Consider the following 13415-nt stretch of genomic DNA (forward strand, 5'->3'; position numbering starts at 1 on the left):
ATATTTATATTTATATTTGTGTTGTCTTTACAGTTCTGAGTACATGAGAGAACCATTTTATAGTTGAATTTGTATAGGTTTTATATAATACCTTTTTTAAGGCTCTGATCTCTAAATGTAGAAACTCTGACTTTCCAATTCTGTCACATCAGGAAGTATCTATTTATAACGTTATTTTGTGGGGAGAGGTGGCATCAGTGATTACATAAGAGTCTCCATTTTGAATCAGAAAATTCCCTGCTAGCCCTTGGTGACTGGGACTAAACCTTACAGGTTCAGTAGAAAGGGCCATACTGTTGCCAGGGCAACTAAAGTTCAAGATCATCTTGTCTCCAGGCAACCTTTTCTAGAGTTGCCTCAAATGCTCTCCCTAGCTCTCTCTGGTGGGGTGGAGGGAGTGTCCCTGCCTGCCTCTAACAGCTTGGGGACCTCAGGAGGAGGAGAGCCCAAGAAAACTGGGAATGATGTGAGGTTTGGATTTTTTTTTCTTAAACACTGCATTTTTAAGTGATCTGTACACCTAACATTGGCTCGAACCCATACCCCGAGGTCAAGAGTCCATGCTCTACCGACTGAGCCAACCAGATGCCCCTGAGCTTTGGAATTTTTGGAAGACAAAGACTATGTGGATTCCAGTGTCTGCACTGGAAAGGAAGGAGGATAACTTCTCTTTACCCTTGTATCTAAAACACACTAACATCAGAGTCTTTTTGTGAAGAGTTGTACTGTTACATTCGCATGCTCTGGCTGATGTCAGTCCTCCTGAGGCCTGTTAGGGTCGGCGTCATTACTGGCCTCCAGCTCTTTATTGGCTTGTGAGGGAAGTGAGATGCTTATGTTCCCCAGCAGGGGAGAGGCTGGGGCGCCCGTGTCCGAGTGATGAGGCCGGTTAGCCTGGGAGTTCTTCTCTCGCTGATGTCATAAGAGGTTATGGCTGCCCTGGCCAGTGTAAGCCAGCAGCTTATGTGTCTAGGGCGGGCGACCCCGGGGGTTCTGTGGGCACATGTGCCATGGGACTCAGCCTGCAGATTGTTCCAGGCCAAGCTTGGAAATCCTTGCTGCCGTTTTTCTGGAGAACTTTCAGAGAATTGAGTCAGGCCGCTTGGGCAGAAAGAACCTGGAGCCGTCAAGGTACCTGGGCTGCAGTTGTGTATTTGCTGGGGAGTGCCGTTGCCCTGTCTTCAGCCCACCTGGTGACCTCCTGCCACATGGGCTGGTTTCCGAAGGGCGACTTGTACTTAGGTTAGCCTTTCAGTTACCTGTTTAAAAGAAAAAACCCTGGGGCTAAAAATACTTTTTTTTTTTGGTTTCTCTTATACCTTTTTAGTAGTTTCTACGTTCCTTAGTGATCTTTTTTCCCTTCCTCTGTTCCCCCATTAGATACATAAGCATCTTTTTTTCCCTTAAGATTTATTTTTAATTTTTTAAAGATTTTTTTGTTTATCAGAGAGTGCGTGTGTGCACCTGTGTGTGAAGGGGGAGTAGCAGGCAGAGGGAGAAGCAGGCTCCCTGGTGAGCAAGTAGCCCTATGTGGGGTTCGATCCCAGGACCCTGGGATCATGACCTGAGCTGAAGGCAGGTGCTTAACTGACTGAGCCACCCAGGTGTCCCAAGATTGATTTATTTTTAGAGAGTGAGCTACTGGCGCACAGATGGGAGAGAGAGAGAGAGAATCTTAACGCAGACTCTGCTGAGTGTGGAGTCCAGCATGGGGCTTGGTCTCATGATCTTGAGATTATGACCTGAGCCAAAACTGAGAGTGGGACGCTTAACCGATTGTGGCACCCAGCCTTCCCGATAGGGGAGCATCTTTTTGCAGCTAAATATTCGCCCACTGAGTTCAAGCCCCAAGGTAGAACTTACTAAAAAAAAAAAGATTCACTAGCAAATGCAGGAAGCTATGAAGACCAGTGAGCTATTGTGGAAAGGATGGAAAGGAGAGAGGTTCTTAATATCCTATCCCCTGTATTACATTGATTAGGTAGGAGGGTATCTAAGGAAGAAAATAAAGTTACCAGCATAAAAATCCAATGAAAATGATGTTAATAATGGCAGTGAATGTTTTCCGAGCTCTTAATTTATGCCACGTGGTCTTCATATGTAAGTTCCATTGATCTTGGCCTTGTAATCCATGAAGATGCCTACTGAGGAAGGTACTACGAGCAGCCTCTTGTTACAGATGAGATAGAGGCACAGAGGGTACAGACTCGCCAGCGACGAGCTGAAATGACTTTGGTGGGGATCTTACGTTTTATTTATGCGAATTGTCCATTCAGTTTCGTACTGTAACCATGTCTGCTCTATCTGTATCTGTCAAACGTAGTCCCGTCTTTCAGTAAATTGATGCATTAGGAAGATAATGCTCTCTTTGCCCACCAGCCCATCCCAGACAGCTGTGCACCCACCTGTTTGAGAACTACAGCCTTAAGAGTTCTCAGTAATTTGGTCAATCAGGGTGCAGCTAGCCCGATATTGGAGAGGGTCTGTGGGCATGGGGCGAAGCTTGGCACCGAGGCGAGAGCCAAGGTGAGGAGGGGAGGGTGGGGTTGGTGTGCACATGGGGGCTGGTGCTAGACCACTTCATTCCAGGGGTCCTAGTTGAGAACCTTTTAGGACCTTTGCTAGGAGCAGTGGAGGATACAGAGGTAGGAAACTACTTTCACAGCATGTGTGATCTTGTCTGGGAGGTAGTATCCGTACAGTTGGGCCATGACTTCCTCATTTACCCAATCACTCAATACGTACTTCAGGTATTGAATAGTCAGTGTTCAGAGAAGGCCGAGTGTGGTATGTCTAGAGTGGTTGGGAAGGCTTCGTGGAAGTGGTGAGACCAAAAAAATTCCTGGAAGGATAGGTCATTTAGAAATAGGACTGGGGCACCTGGGTGGCACAGTCCATTGAAGGTTCTGACTCTTGGTTTCCGCTCAGTTCTGCTAATCAGGGTCAAGGGATTGACCTCTGTGCCAAGTCTGCTTGAGTCTCTCTCCCTTTCCCTCTGCAACTCCACACTCACCCTCGCATGTGTGCCCTTGATCTCAAATAAATAAATCTTAAAAAAAAAAAAATAGGACAGAGGAGGGCACTATAGGCTAGTGAGTGATTCTGCTTTTCACTTTTTTTTTTTTTTAAGATTTTATTTATTTACTTGAAACAGAGAGAGATCACAAGTAGGCAGAGAGGCAGGGAGAGAGAGGGGGAAAAGTGGGGCTCGATCCCAGGACCCTGAGATCATGACCTGAGCCGAAGGCAGAAGTTTAACCCACTGAGCCACCCAGGTGCCCCTTGCTTTTCATTCTTATTTATTATCAATATTCCTATGTATATTCATGTATGTCCTCAGTGTTTTCCCTAAGTTAGTCCTCACAAAATACCCCCAAGAGGGGGCACCTGGGTGGCTCAGTGGGTTAAAGCCTCTGCCTTCGGCTCAGGTCATGATCCCAGGGATCTGGGATCGAGCCCTGCATCGGGCTCTCTGCTCAGCAGGGAGCCTGCTTCCCCCTCTCTCTCTGCCTGCCTCTCTGCCTACTTGTGATCTCTGTCTGTCAAATAAATAAATAAAATCTTAAAAAAAAAAAAATACCCCCAAGAGGACAGGACTTACATGTATTGTTTGTCAGACCTTTTTTGTTGATCTGAGTCAAGGATTGCGACCTGCCCAGCGACGGCTGGCAGATCCCGTGCGTGACCCATGCAGAAGCTGAGTTGGAACATGCCTGGGTGTCACGCACCCTCACTTTGACACACTCCTTGCCATTCCTCCTGTCTTACGCCTGAGCTCACTCATCATTCACACCACGTGTCTTTGTCAACACTTGAGTTTGCACCTCGGGCTATTAAGATTTCATTGAGAAAAGGAAAAGGAACTTTAACAGGTTCTCGTCAAGTGAAATTCCCTTCAGAGCCTGAGAACCTAGGTTTAAAACCTCATCTGGGGGCACCTGGGTGGCTCAATCAGTTAAGTGTCTGCCTTGGGCTCAAGTCGTGATCCCAGGGTCCTGGGATCGAGCCCCGCTTCCGGCTCCCTGCTTCTCCCTCTCCTAGTCCCCCTGCTTGTGTTCCCGCTCTCGTTGTCTCTCTCTCTCTCTGTCAAATAAAATCTTGAAAGAAAAAAACCCCCCAAACCCCTAGTCTGCTCTTTTTCCAGATCTCCTCTTAAATTTTCTTTTGCCTTTTTTTTTTTTTTTTAAAGATTTTATTTATTTATCCGACAGAGATCACAAGTAGGCAGAGAGGCAGGCAGAGAGAGAGAGGAGGAAGCAGGCTCCCCGCCGAGCAGAGAGCCTGATGCGGGGCTCGATCCCAGGATCCTGAGATCATGACCTGAGCCGAAGGCAGCGGCTTTAACCCACTGAGCCACCCAGGCACCCCTCTTTTGCCTTTTTACTAAAGGAAGTAACATCTTGTCTTTCTGTTATAGGCCACTTTACTTTCTCTTACCCCTGAATAGCCCGTGGCTGCCTCAGAATGGGAGACTGAAACTTGCATGCATATGTTGATACATAAAGCCTGAAAAGGCCATTTCCCTTTAATTTATGTAACTTTTCCCCACTGCATATGAGTAAGGGCCTGCTGGGAAGAAATCAGCTTGAAGGACACTTTCAGTGTATAAAGTAGTGAATGAAAACAGAGGTCTAGAAGTGGAAGCTTTCTTTCAACATAAAATTTTCAGTTTGCTTTTGCAAGTACTTTATCTTTCTTCTTGGCATTTATTTTGGCTGTTTGCTGTCTTTTAGGTTACCGTTGTTGATAAAAGACTGCCAAACACTACAATAATTCTTCCTTGTTTTATGGCTGATGACTTTTTTCTACATCAAGTTAGTTCTGTGGCCCTAGTAAACCCCCAAAGAGTGCCTGTGGTTAGAACTGGGATAGAAGCCCAGGGAATTCCCAGCTCACCATTCAGCTCTGCCTCCCTTGGACTTAAAGACGAGGCCTCTTCTCTGCTCTCCGATTCTTGGTTCCAGCTTCAAAGGACGAAATGGGCATGAGTCATTATCTGTGGTGGTTTTGCATGAAAGACTGAGTGTGTGAGGTGTTTATAACCTCCGAGGTAATTAAGAGAGCACAGTAACGTTGCTGGCTTCCCTCTGACATCCGGGGGAATGGGCTGGTTCTTCCTGAGGTTTCCTGTGGCGAGGATGGGTGCAGGTTGGGCCAAGAAGGTCACGGGTAAGGAGCAGAAGCGTTGGGGTACCCCTCCCCGCGGTGGAGCCTGTAGGAAAGAAGCCAGCGATGAGGGGAACTTAGAAAGGCAAGTAGCGGGAGGGGCAGAGCACGGGGCTCTCTGCCAAGCACCTTCATGTGTCGCCTTCCCTCCTCGGCAGGCCCTGAGTGACCGCTTCAGCGGTGAGATCCCCGATGACCAGATGGCACACAGCTCCTTTTTCCCAGATGAATACTTCACCTGCTCCTCCTTGTGCCTCAGTTGTGGGTAAGTGAGGCCTGGCCACCTCGGGCAGAGATGGAGAATTCAGACTTCAGTGTGTGTGCAGATCCCCTAGGGTCTGGCAGAGTTACAGATTCTGAATTACAGATGGGCTGGGGTCTGAGAAGGTGCATTTCCAACAAGTTCCCAGGTGATCCCGGTGGTCGGGGGACCACACTTCGAGGTTGCAAGGGATTCTGGGATACATGGCTATGAAGTGTTCTCTGAAGTTCCCGACCTGGTTTAGATATGAAATTGGCTGGCTTCTGGCTTGGGCGGTGTTTACTGCAGAAAACCTTAGGTTGCTTTGTTTTTCTACGTTTCTCCTACCAAGACTTTGAATTGTAGTCATTCCCTTGCTTAACTCAACATTTGCCAGCCTGGAGTGTGCAAAGCTCTGTGGTAGGTGGCAGTCCTGGGTGATTCCTTTCACTCTAGCCTCTTAGAGCACCTTTAGAATTCTCTCCAGGGAGCTTTAAAACTCTCAAGGCCGGGACCTCAGTTCCAAGGATGCTCACTTAACAGAGCTGGGGTCGGGCCCTTGTGTTGATGTCCTTGAAAGAGTCCTCAGATGATTCTCGTGTGTTGAGGACATTGAGTTAGGGCCGTGCTCCTCAAGCCCTAATCTGTGTGTGCATCACCTTGGGGTTTTGGTGAAATGCAGGTTCTGCATCAGTGGGCCTGGCTGTGATTGTGTAGTTTTGACAAACCTCCTGGTGACGCTGGTGCTCAATTCGATTCTCACCATTGAGCACGTGTCAGAAAACCCTGATGGATATGTTAAAACACGTCATTGGGCCTTGCCCCCCACAGTTTCCGGTTCAGTGGGTCTGACGTAGGGCCTGTGAGTTTGCGTTTCTGGTATGCTCCCGGGTAATGCTGATGTTGCTGATTGGGACCACACTTTGAGGATCGCTGGATTAATTCGAGCTGTTGGCGGTATTAAATCACAATCTGGTGGCTTGTCTAATGGAGTTCAGGAGACTTAAATGCAGTGTGTCGGTGAGATCGCAGTCTCTGGGTCCTGTAGACACTTCCCCACCCTGCAGCCCTCTTCCCCCATTGAATTGTCTTTATTCCAATCAGGACCACTGCCCCACATTGTCCACATGTATCCTTCTAGAGCCTTTATTGTGAATGGTCTTTCTGCATGGAACCCTATATGCAGGCTACCTGCTGGGCACTGAACCGCCACCACCTTGGCTCTGGATTTCTAAAAAGGATTTGGCTTTTAGATTCTACGGTCTGGGCTGGGGAGAGCTAAGGATTATGTTGGAGAGGAAAGTGGGATATTAGTTGCCAGTGTGACTTCTTACCTTCCTTTTTTGTTTACCCCACAGCCCAGCATGAGGGGCTTAGGCTTTGTTGGATCATTACTTTTCCATTCTGACAGCCTCACCAGGGTTTCCAGAACTTTCCCTTCTATCATAGCGAAATTCTAAAGTCTTGCTCTCTCTTGTCAGGATGGCAGAGCGCACTGTTTATTTGGAAGGTTTTCTTGTTCAGCTTAAGCCTCCTCTTAATACACTGCCAAATTTTGGAGGCTGGTTTTGTTTTATATCTTGGCAGCCGGTTCTGGTTAAACTTCCCATTTTGTGCTTTTTTGGATTGGGGGGTTTCCTGAGCGCCATTCAGGTTTTCTCTCCTGTCAGGGTGGTGCCTTTTGGCTCCTCCATTTCTGCCGTGGGACCATGTGATTTTTCCCAGGAAGAGAGTCCTCCCTGTCTTCTCCTTTCTCCTCACACAAGGGTTAATAGTGGCCACGTCTCTGTAGTGCTGCCAGGTCTTATAGAAGAGAGGCATGTGGATTTCTGAGCCCCACACGGCGCCTGCTGTGCTCAGGATTTGGGGCCCAGTACATAACCAAGGTCTGGTGTTGGCTCCGTGTCCGGCTCAGGGTCCCAGTCCCCTGTGTCAGTGTCAGGGGCTCCTTTAGCCACCTCACTGTCAGCTTTTGGGCTTCACTCAGGGCTGGATGTAAGAACAGCATGAATCATGGGAAAGAAGGAGTCCCTCACGAAGCCAAGAGCCGCTGTCGATACGCCCACCAGTATGACAACCGCGTTTATACCTGCAAGGTGAGTGCTCTGCTCCGGCAGCTGGCTCGCTGCCCTGCTCTGCTTTTGGGAAAGACTAGGGGCCACCCTCTTCCCGCTTCCCGAAGTATTTGATGTTTAGATGGAGTGTATCTGGGACTTCTCTCCAGCTCTAACCAGAGGAACTCCCATGCCTCCGTTGCTGGGACCCCTTGGTTCATTTGTTAATTTCCCAGCCTATTTTCCCTGTGTTCTGTGGAGCCTGTATGCCAGGGGCATGTACACTGACTGTTCGTTCTTCTCCAGAGCAGGAGTGCTCTGCGGGAACCCCATCTAATGGATTTTTGGTGATGGGCGTAAATTACAGCTCTGTTTCGGGTCTCAGGATGGGTCCACATTCAGTTCATGATCTTTTAGGGCACTGGCTTTTTTAGGGAAATGACCCTTCCTCTGATGTGAACTCAGGGTCTGCAAACCTTGGTATGGTTTGTGGGGAGGGGGCTGGCCAGGGTAACAAAGGGGTCAGGGGGTCTGGTGCACAGAGAAGAAGCTGGCAGAGTGCTCCATGTTTCAGGCCTGCTATGAGAGAGGCAAGGAGGTCAGCGTAGTGCCCAAGACATCTGCTTCCACTGACTCCCCCTGGATGGGTCTCGCAAAATATGCCTGGTCTGGGTGAGTTTCAGCGGTGACGATGTAGCTGAGGGTTGTCGGTGTGTTGGTCTGCCGGGCACCTGGCCGGGTAACATTATCTGTTTACTTTCCTTGTAGGTACGTGATCGAGTGTCCCAACTGCGGCGTGGTCTACCGTAGCCGGCAGTATTGGTTTGGGAACCAGGATCCTGTGGATACAGTGGTCCGGACGGAGATTGTGCACGTGTGGCCTGGAGTAAGAGCTGCTCCATTTTTCTTCTTGTATCATTCAGTTATTCGTGTGTGTGGAGGAGTGGAGCTTGTGTAGAATTAAGGTTAACCTTGAATTTTAAAATATTTTGGTGGTTCAGGGAGGCAGGATCTGGAGAGCCTTTTCTTGTTCTAGACCCTTAATTATTTCTTTTTGCCTAAATACTAGAAGCACAACTTTATTTATTTTTAATTAAAAAAAATTTTATTTTTTAAAGATTATTTATTTAACAGAGAAATCACAAGTAGGCAGAGAGGCAGGCAGATGGAGGCATAGAGGCAGGCAGACGGGGACGGGGAAGCAGGCCCCTTGCTGAGCAGAGAGCCTGATGCGGGGCTGGATCCCAGGACCCTGAGATCACGACCTGAGCTGAAGGCAGAGACTTAACCCACTGAGCCACCCAGGCGCCCCATAGAAGCACAACTTTAAATAAAACTAAAAGTTGACCTATTGTTATAATGCCTTAGCAAATAGGATTTTTTCATATTCTCATTTCCACATGCAGATTTTTCCAGTTTCCACATTGCTTCGGTTTTTTATTATCAAAATACTGTAGTGACATTCTTTTTTTTTTTTTTTTTTTAAAGATTTTATCTATTTATTTGACAGAGATCACAAGCAGGCAGAGAGGCAGGCAGAGAGAGAGGAGGAAGCAGGCTCCCTGCTGAGCGGAGAGCCCGATACGGGGCTCGATCCCAGGACCCTGAGACCATGACCTGAGCCGAAGGCAGCGGCTTAACCCACTGAGCCACCCAGGCACCCCTATAGTGACATTCTTTATGTGAGAAAGCCTCTGTTCCAGAAAATTCTCTTGCCGTATATTTAAGAAGTGGGATTACTGTCAACCCTTACAATTTTTTAATTTGACTTTTGAATTCAAGATACTGGATAAACAGATCTGTTTGGAGGCACAGTGTGGTGCTCTCATTCTTACTGGTAAATCACAACACACCCCAAACCTTTTCTCTTTGTAGAAAAAAGAGCAGTGATTTTCTTGGAGGGACTTATCTTATTTGGCACTGTTCCCCTTGCTGGGTGACTCCTAAAAGGTAGCAGTCAGCCCGACAGGCCTACCTGCAGAACCGTCTTGAGCTTTTCTGGGGCCACTAATTCCCATAAAACTGAAGAGTTCCGGGCACCTGGGTGGCTCATTGGTTGAGCAACTGCCTTCTGCTCAGGTCATGATCCCAGAGTCCTGGGATCGAGTACCCCATTGGGCTCCCAGCGCCAAGGGGAGTCTGTTTTTCCCCTTTCATGCTTTGTATTTCTCTCAAATAAATAAAAATCTTAAAAAAACAAAACAAAACCCAAAACTGAGGAGTTCCTTATTGTTTTGTTCTTCTCTCCAGTTTCCAGTCCCACCAACGGGACTCATTCTGGAGCCCACCCTGCTGGCACAGTGGGCCAGGCCATCCTGTCTCCAGGACTTAATGTGGCCTTGACTAGTATAATTTTCTCTCTACACCTTTTCTGATTATGTCATTTGATTTTGGGTCTGTGTTCTTTCTTGTGAATGCTCTTGTCTCCGTGGTTAGATAGGTGTAGTCCAAGAAAGCAGTGATATCCTAGACCCCTTTTAGGCCACATTCCTTGTGGTCCTTGGGATTAGGGGATGCAGGCCCCTCCCCTTCTGTTCGTTCACTCAGTCATTATGTCAACCCAAGTATTGGTTGATTACTATATGCCCAGAATTGAACCTGATGCTTTAAAAATACAAGATTGAAAAAGGTAGGTTATTATATTTAGAGAGCTTGGTCTAATAGCAAGTTGAATACATAAATAGGTACTGTCTTTACACATGGAAACAGGATTCCTGACAATGTATAGGTATTAGAGGAACCCAAGAGGGAGGGCTCCTAACCCAGCCTGCGGGGGGGGTGGGGGCTTCCTGAAGGAGCTGCCATTTTACTCGAGTATCTCTTGGATTGTACATCTCACTTATGGGCAGGTAAGGCCTGAATTGAACAGTTGTGCTCCAGGTCTTATGGTTGCCTCGAAGGGAGTGAGTCAGTAATGTGTGGTTGGATGTGATTCTGTCTTGGTCTGTACCCCTTTTTCTCTGCCAGGGAATTTGTGGTTCTGAGTTGGCCATTGATGAGCGTACAACTCACCTGAGTGAGACCACCCCCCCACCTTTACTCCCTTCGCTCAGAGCATGATGGGAGCCTGCATTCTCCTTTCAGACTGATGGATTTCTGAAGGACAACAACAATGCAGCCCAGCGCCTGTTGGATGGGATGAACTTCATGGCCCAGTCGGTGTCTGAGCTTAGCCTTGGGCCCACCAAAGCCGTGACTTCCTGGCTCACAGACCAGATTGCCCCAGCGTACTGGAGGCCCAACTCCCAGATCCTGGTACGGTGTGGCAGGATGCCGCTGCCTCCCTGGCATGGCCTATTCTGCTGGTGCCATTTTGCCGTGTCCTAAGCTTGCTCTGTGAGGGAGGCCCGGGAGTTCTCTTTCAGTCAGGTTAGCTCCCAGCACGCTAGAAAGGGCGGGGCACGAGAGGCAGCCAGTGTTCTCTTGCCCATTGATTTCTCTGTGTTACTTTTTGGTTAATCTCTTTTTGGTGGGTTCTAGTTCCTTTGCCTCCGAGGCCTAGTTCTTTATTGGTCAGATGTCTGAGGTTGTAGATTCACAGAATCTGGAGGAAACAGGGCATTTAGAGGGCATGTGTCTTGGTTCATGAGTCTCTGCAGTAGCCACAGCAAGGGGGCCCCCAGCTTGGGCCCACATGCTTTGTGACAGGAAGCTTGCACCTCACCAACTTCCCAAAGGCTCTTTCGAGAACCCGAGGAAAAAAGTGAATTCTCATTGGTGTTCTGGCTAGACTTGGCGTAGTCTTTTCTGAGAATGCTGTGACTCAGCCAGATAGACTTGAGGGGGCTTTCCGGAGACTTCTTGGAAGAAATGGGTCACAGCTGGGCTTCATGGGTGCACTCTTCATGAGGGGAGGCCTCAGGTTCTCTCCATGACTGCTGTTGGGGTCCTGCCGTTCTCAGTAGCATTGATGGGGGCAGGGGGGAATCCTCCCCTGGGTCTTGCTGGCTTTCTCAGTCCATAGAAACGATAACGTCTGCCTTTGTTTGTTTTGGGCTTGGAACAGAGCTGCAACAAATGCGCTACATCCTTTAAAGATAACGACACCAAGCATCACTGCCGGGCCTGTGGGGAGGGCTTCTGTGACAGCTGCTCGTCCAAGACCCGGCCAGTGCCCGAGCGGGGCTGGGGCCCTGCGCCCGTGCGGGTGTGTGACAACTGCTACGAAGCCAGGAATGTTCAGTTAGGTAACGTGGGGCCCAGGAGCCTGCAGGGGTGGAGGGCGCCCTCTCTCCTTGGCCCGGGGTCCTGGGAAGTGGACTCCCACATGCCTCACCCTGTTCCTCACCCAGTCACTCTAATGAGGGCAACTGCTCCCTTGGTCCTTGGTGTTCTCTAAGCTCTTTGTTAACAGAGTCCTAGGGGTGCGAGTCGTGGGGAGGGGTTTACCCTGTCCTGTGTTAGCAGACATGGCTTAGACTGGGTCTTTTTTCTGGAGAAGGTCCTTGGTCACGCTCCTAGAACCTTTCTGGCTTTCCCTGAAAGGAAGGTTATAAAACGGCTCCAGTGGGTTGAGGTCAAGGACTGACAGAGCTTACTCGGTGTCAGGGTCTGACCTGACTCCCAGCCCAGACCCTTGCCGTCATTGCAGGGCAGCAAGCACCGGGTTATCCTGGGAGAAGAATCCAGAAGCACTCTGCTGTCAGCCCCTCAGTTTTCCATTTGGGAAATGACTAAGAGGTGACGGCTTTTCCTTTCTCACTGTCTACAGATGTGACTGAGGCACAGGCTGATGATGAAGGTGGGACGCTGATCGCTCGGAAGGTGGGCGAGGCCGTGCAGAGCACTTTGGGAGCCGTGGTGACAGCCATTGACATACCGCTAGGTGGGTGTAGCGTATGTGGGATGAGCGGTTTCAGAGTACCCTGGGCTGTCCTTGTGTCAGAGCCTTGCTGACCAGAAATTTATATTTGCTTGCTTTTGCTGGAAACCTTAGCGGTTTCATGTTTAATCCTGGAGGCCATCTGTTACACTATCCATTGCTGCATAAGGAGCTTCCTGAAAATGTAAAGGCTTGAAATAGCGCCATTTTATCATGTCTTACAACTTTGAGTCAGGAAGGGTAATTATTCCGGTCTAGGGGCCATTGCTGGAGTTAACCACCTGATACTCCAGTATGGCAGCCTGACCTGTCTCGAGGAGCCAAGCCAACCTCGCTTACATGCTGGGCACCCCTCCGTGTGTTCTCCAGGCCTCTCTACATGGTTTCTCCAGGGGTCGTTGGATTTGGTACATGGGGCTCAGGACTCTTAAAAGCTAATATCCCAGGAGACAGGAAATAGAAGCCACCAGTGTCTTGAAGATCTGGGCCTGGACATGGTACTCATGCTATAGACTCCTGGAGACACAAAGCCTGCCTGCATTTGAAGGAGGGGACAGGAGTGTCAGAGAATTTGTGGCTGTCTTTAATCTACCACACCAGCCGCGCTGCTACTCACTGATCCTTATTCACCTCTAGATGTGAAGGGTGCTTGTAACTAGGAGGGCCCGAGGGAGGGGAGGGGAAACCCACCAGTCTGTGGAAGGCTTGGGCACTGTTGGCTGGGCCTGGGGTGTTTCTGCCCATTACAGGGGAGCAACCAGAGGCTCCCGGGTGGCTGGTGGTGAAAATCACTTGGATCCGATTTACCATCCTTGTGGCTTAAGGGTGAGCAGATGATGAACTTTGGACTCAAGGGTGCAGGAATAGATTTGCCCAGGCTTGAAGCGCAGGTTGCATCTGCTCTCAGGGGTGCCTGATTCCTGGGCTCACCAAGGGCTCACCTGCTCCACACTCGCTCCTGTTGGGTCCCAGGTCAGTGTGTTAGACTTGTCACGCTATTTCTTGTAATCCCTGTAAGTGCTCTTGAACGTGAGCTGTTGAAGAGGAGGAAGCCAAGGCCCAGAGAAGTTAGGTAACCTCTCTCGATCCTGTAGCCGCTAATCAGCATGTGCTCAGTGGAACCGTGATTTGC

General features: G+C 49.1%; 1 protein-coding gene across 1 annotated transcript in view; it reads left to right on the plus strand.

Annotated features, from left to right (window-relative positions):
* Positions 1-13415, plus strand: part of LOC111148627 (zinc finger FYVE-type containing 1) — a 58792-nt gene that overhangs the window by 43152 nt on the left and 2225 nt on the right. Inside the window, exons 5-11 of the mRNA XM_022505367.1 lie at positions 5325-5431; positions 7395-7503; positions 8036-8133; positions 8230-8347; positions 10546-10716; positions 11468-11648; positions 12173-12286. Coding sequence (XP_022361075.1) covers positions 5325-5431; positions 7395-7503; positions 8036-8133; positions 8230-8347; positions 10546-10716; positions 11468-11648; positions 12173-12286 — 898 coding nt within the window. The remainder of the gene's footprint in view (positions 1-5324; positions 5432-7394; positions 7504-8035; positions 8134-8229; positions 8348-10545; positions 10717-11467; positions 11649-12172; positions 12287-13415) is intronic.

Source organism: Enhydra lutris, unplaced genomic scaffold (assembly GCF_002288905.1).
Source record: "Enhydra lutris kenyoni isolate GAN:26980312 unplaced genomic scaffold, ASM228890v2 scaffoldscaffold20, whole genome shotgun sequence".
In the NCBI taxonomy this organism is placed as follows: Eukaryota; Metazoa; Chordata; class Mammalia; order Carnivora; family Mustelidae; genus Enhydra; species Enhydra lutris.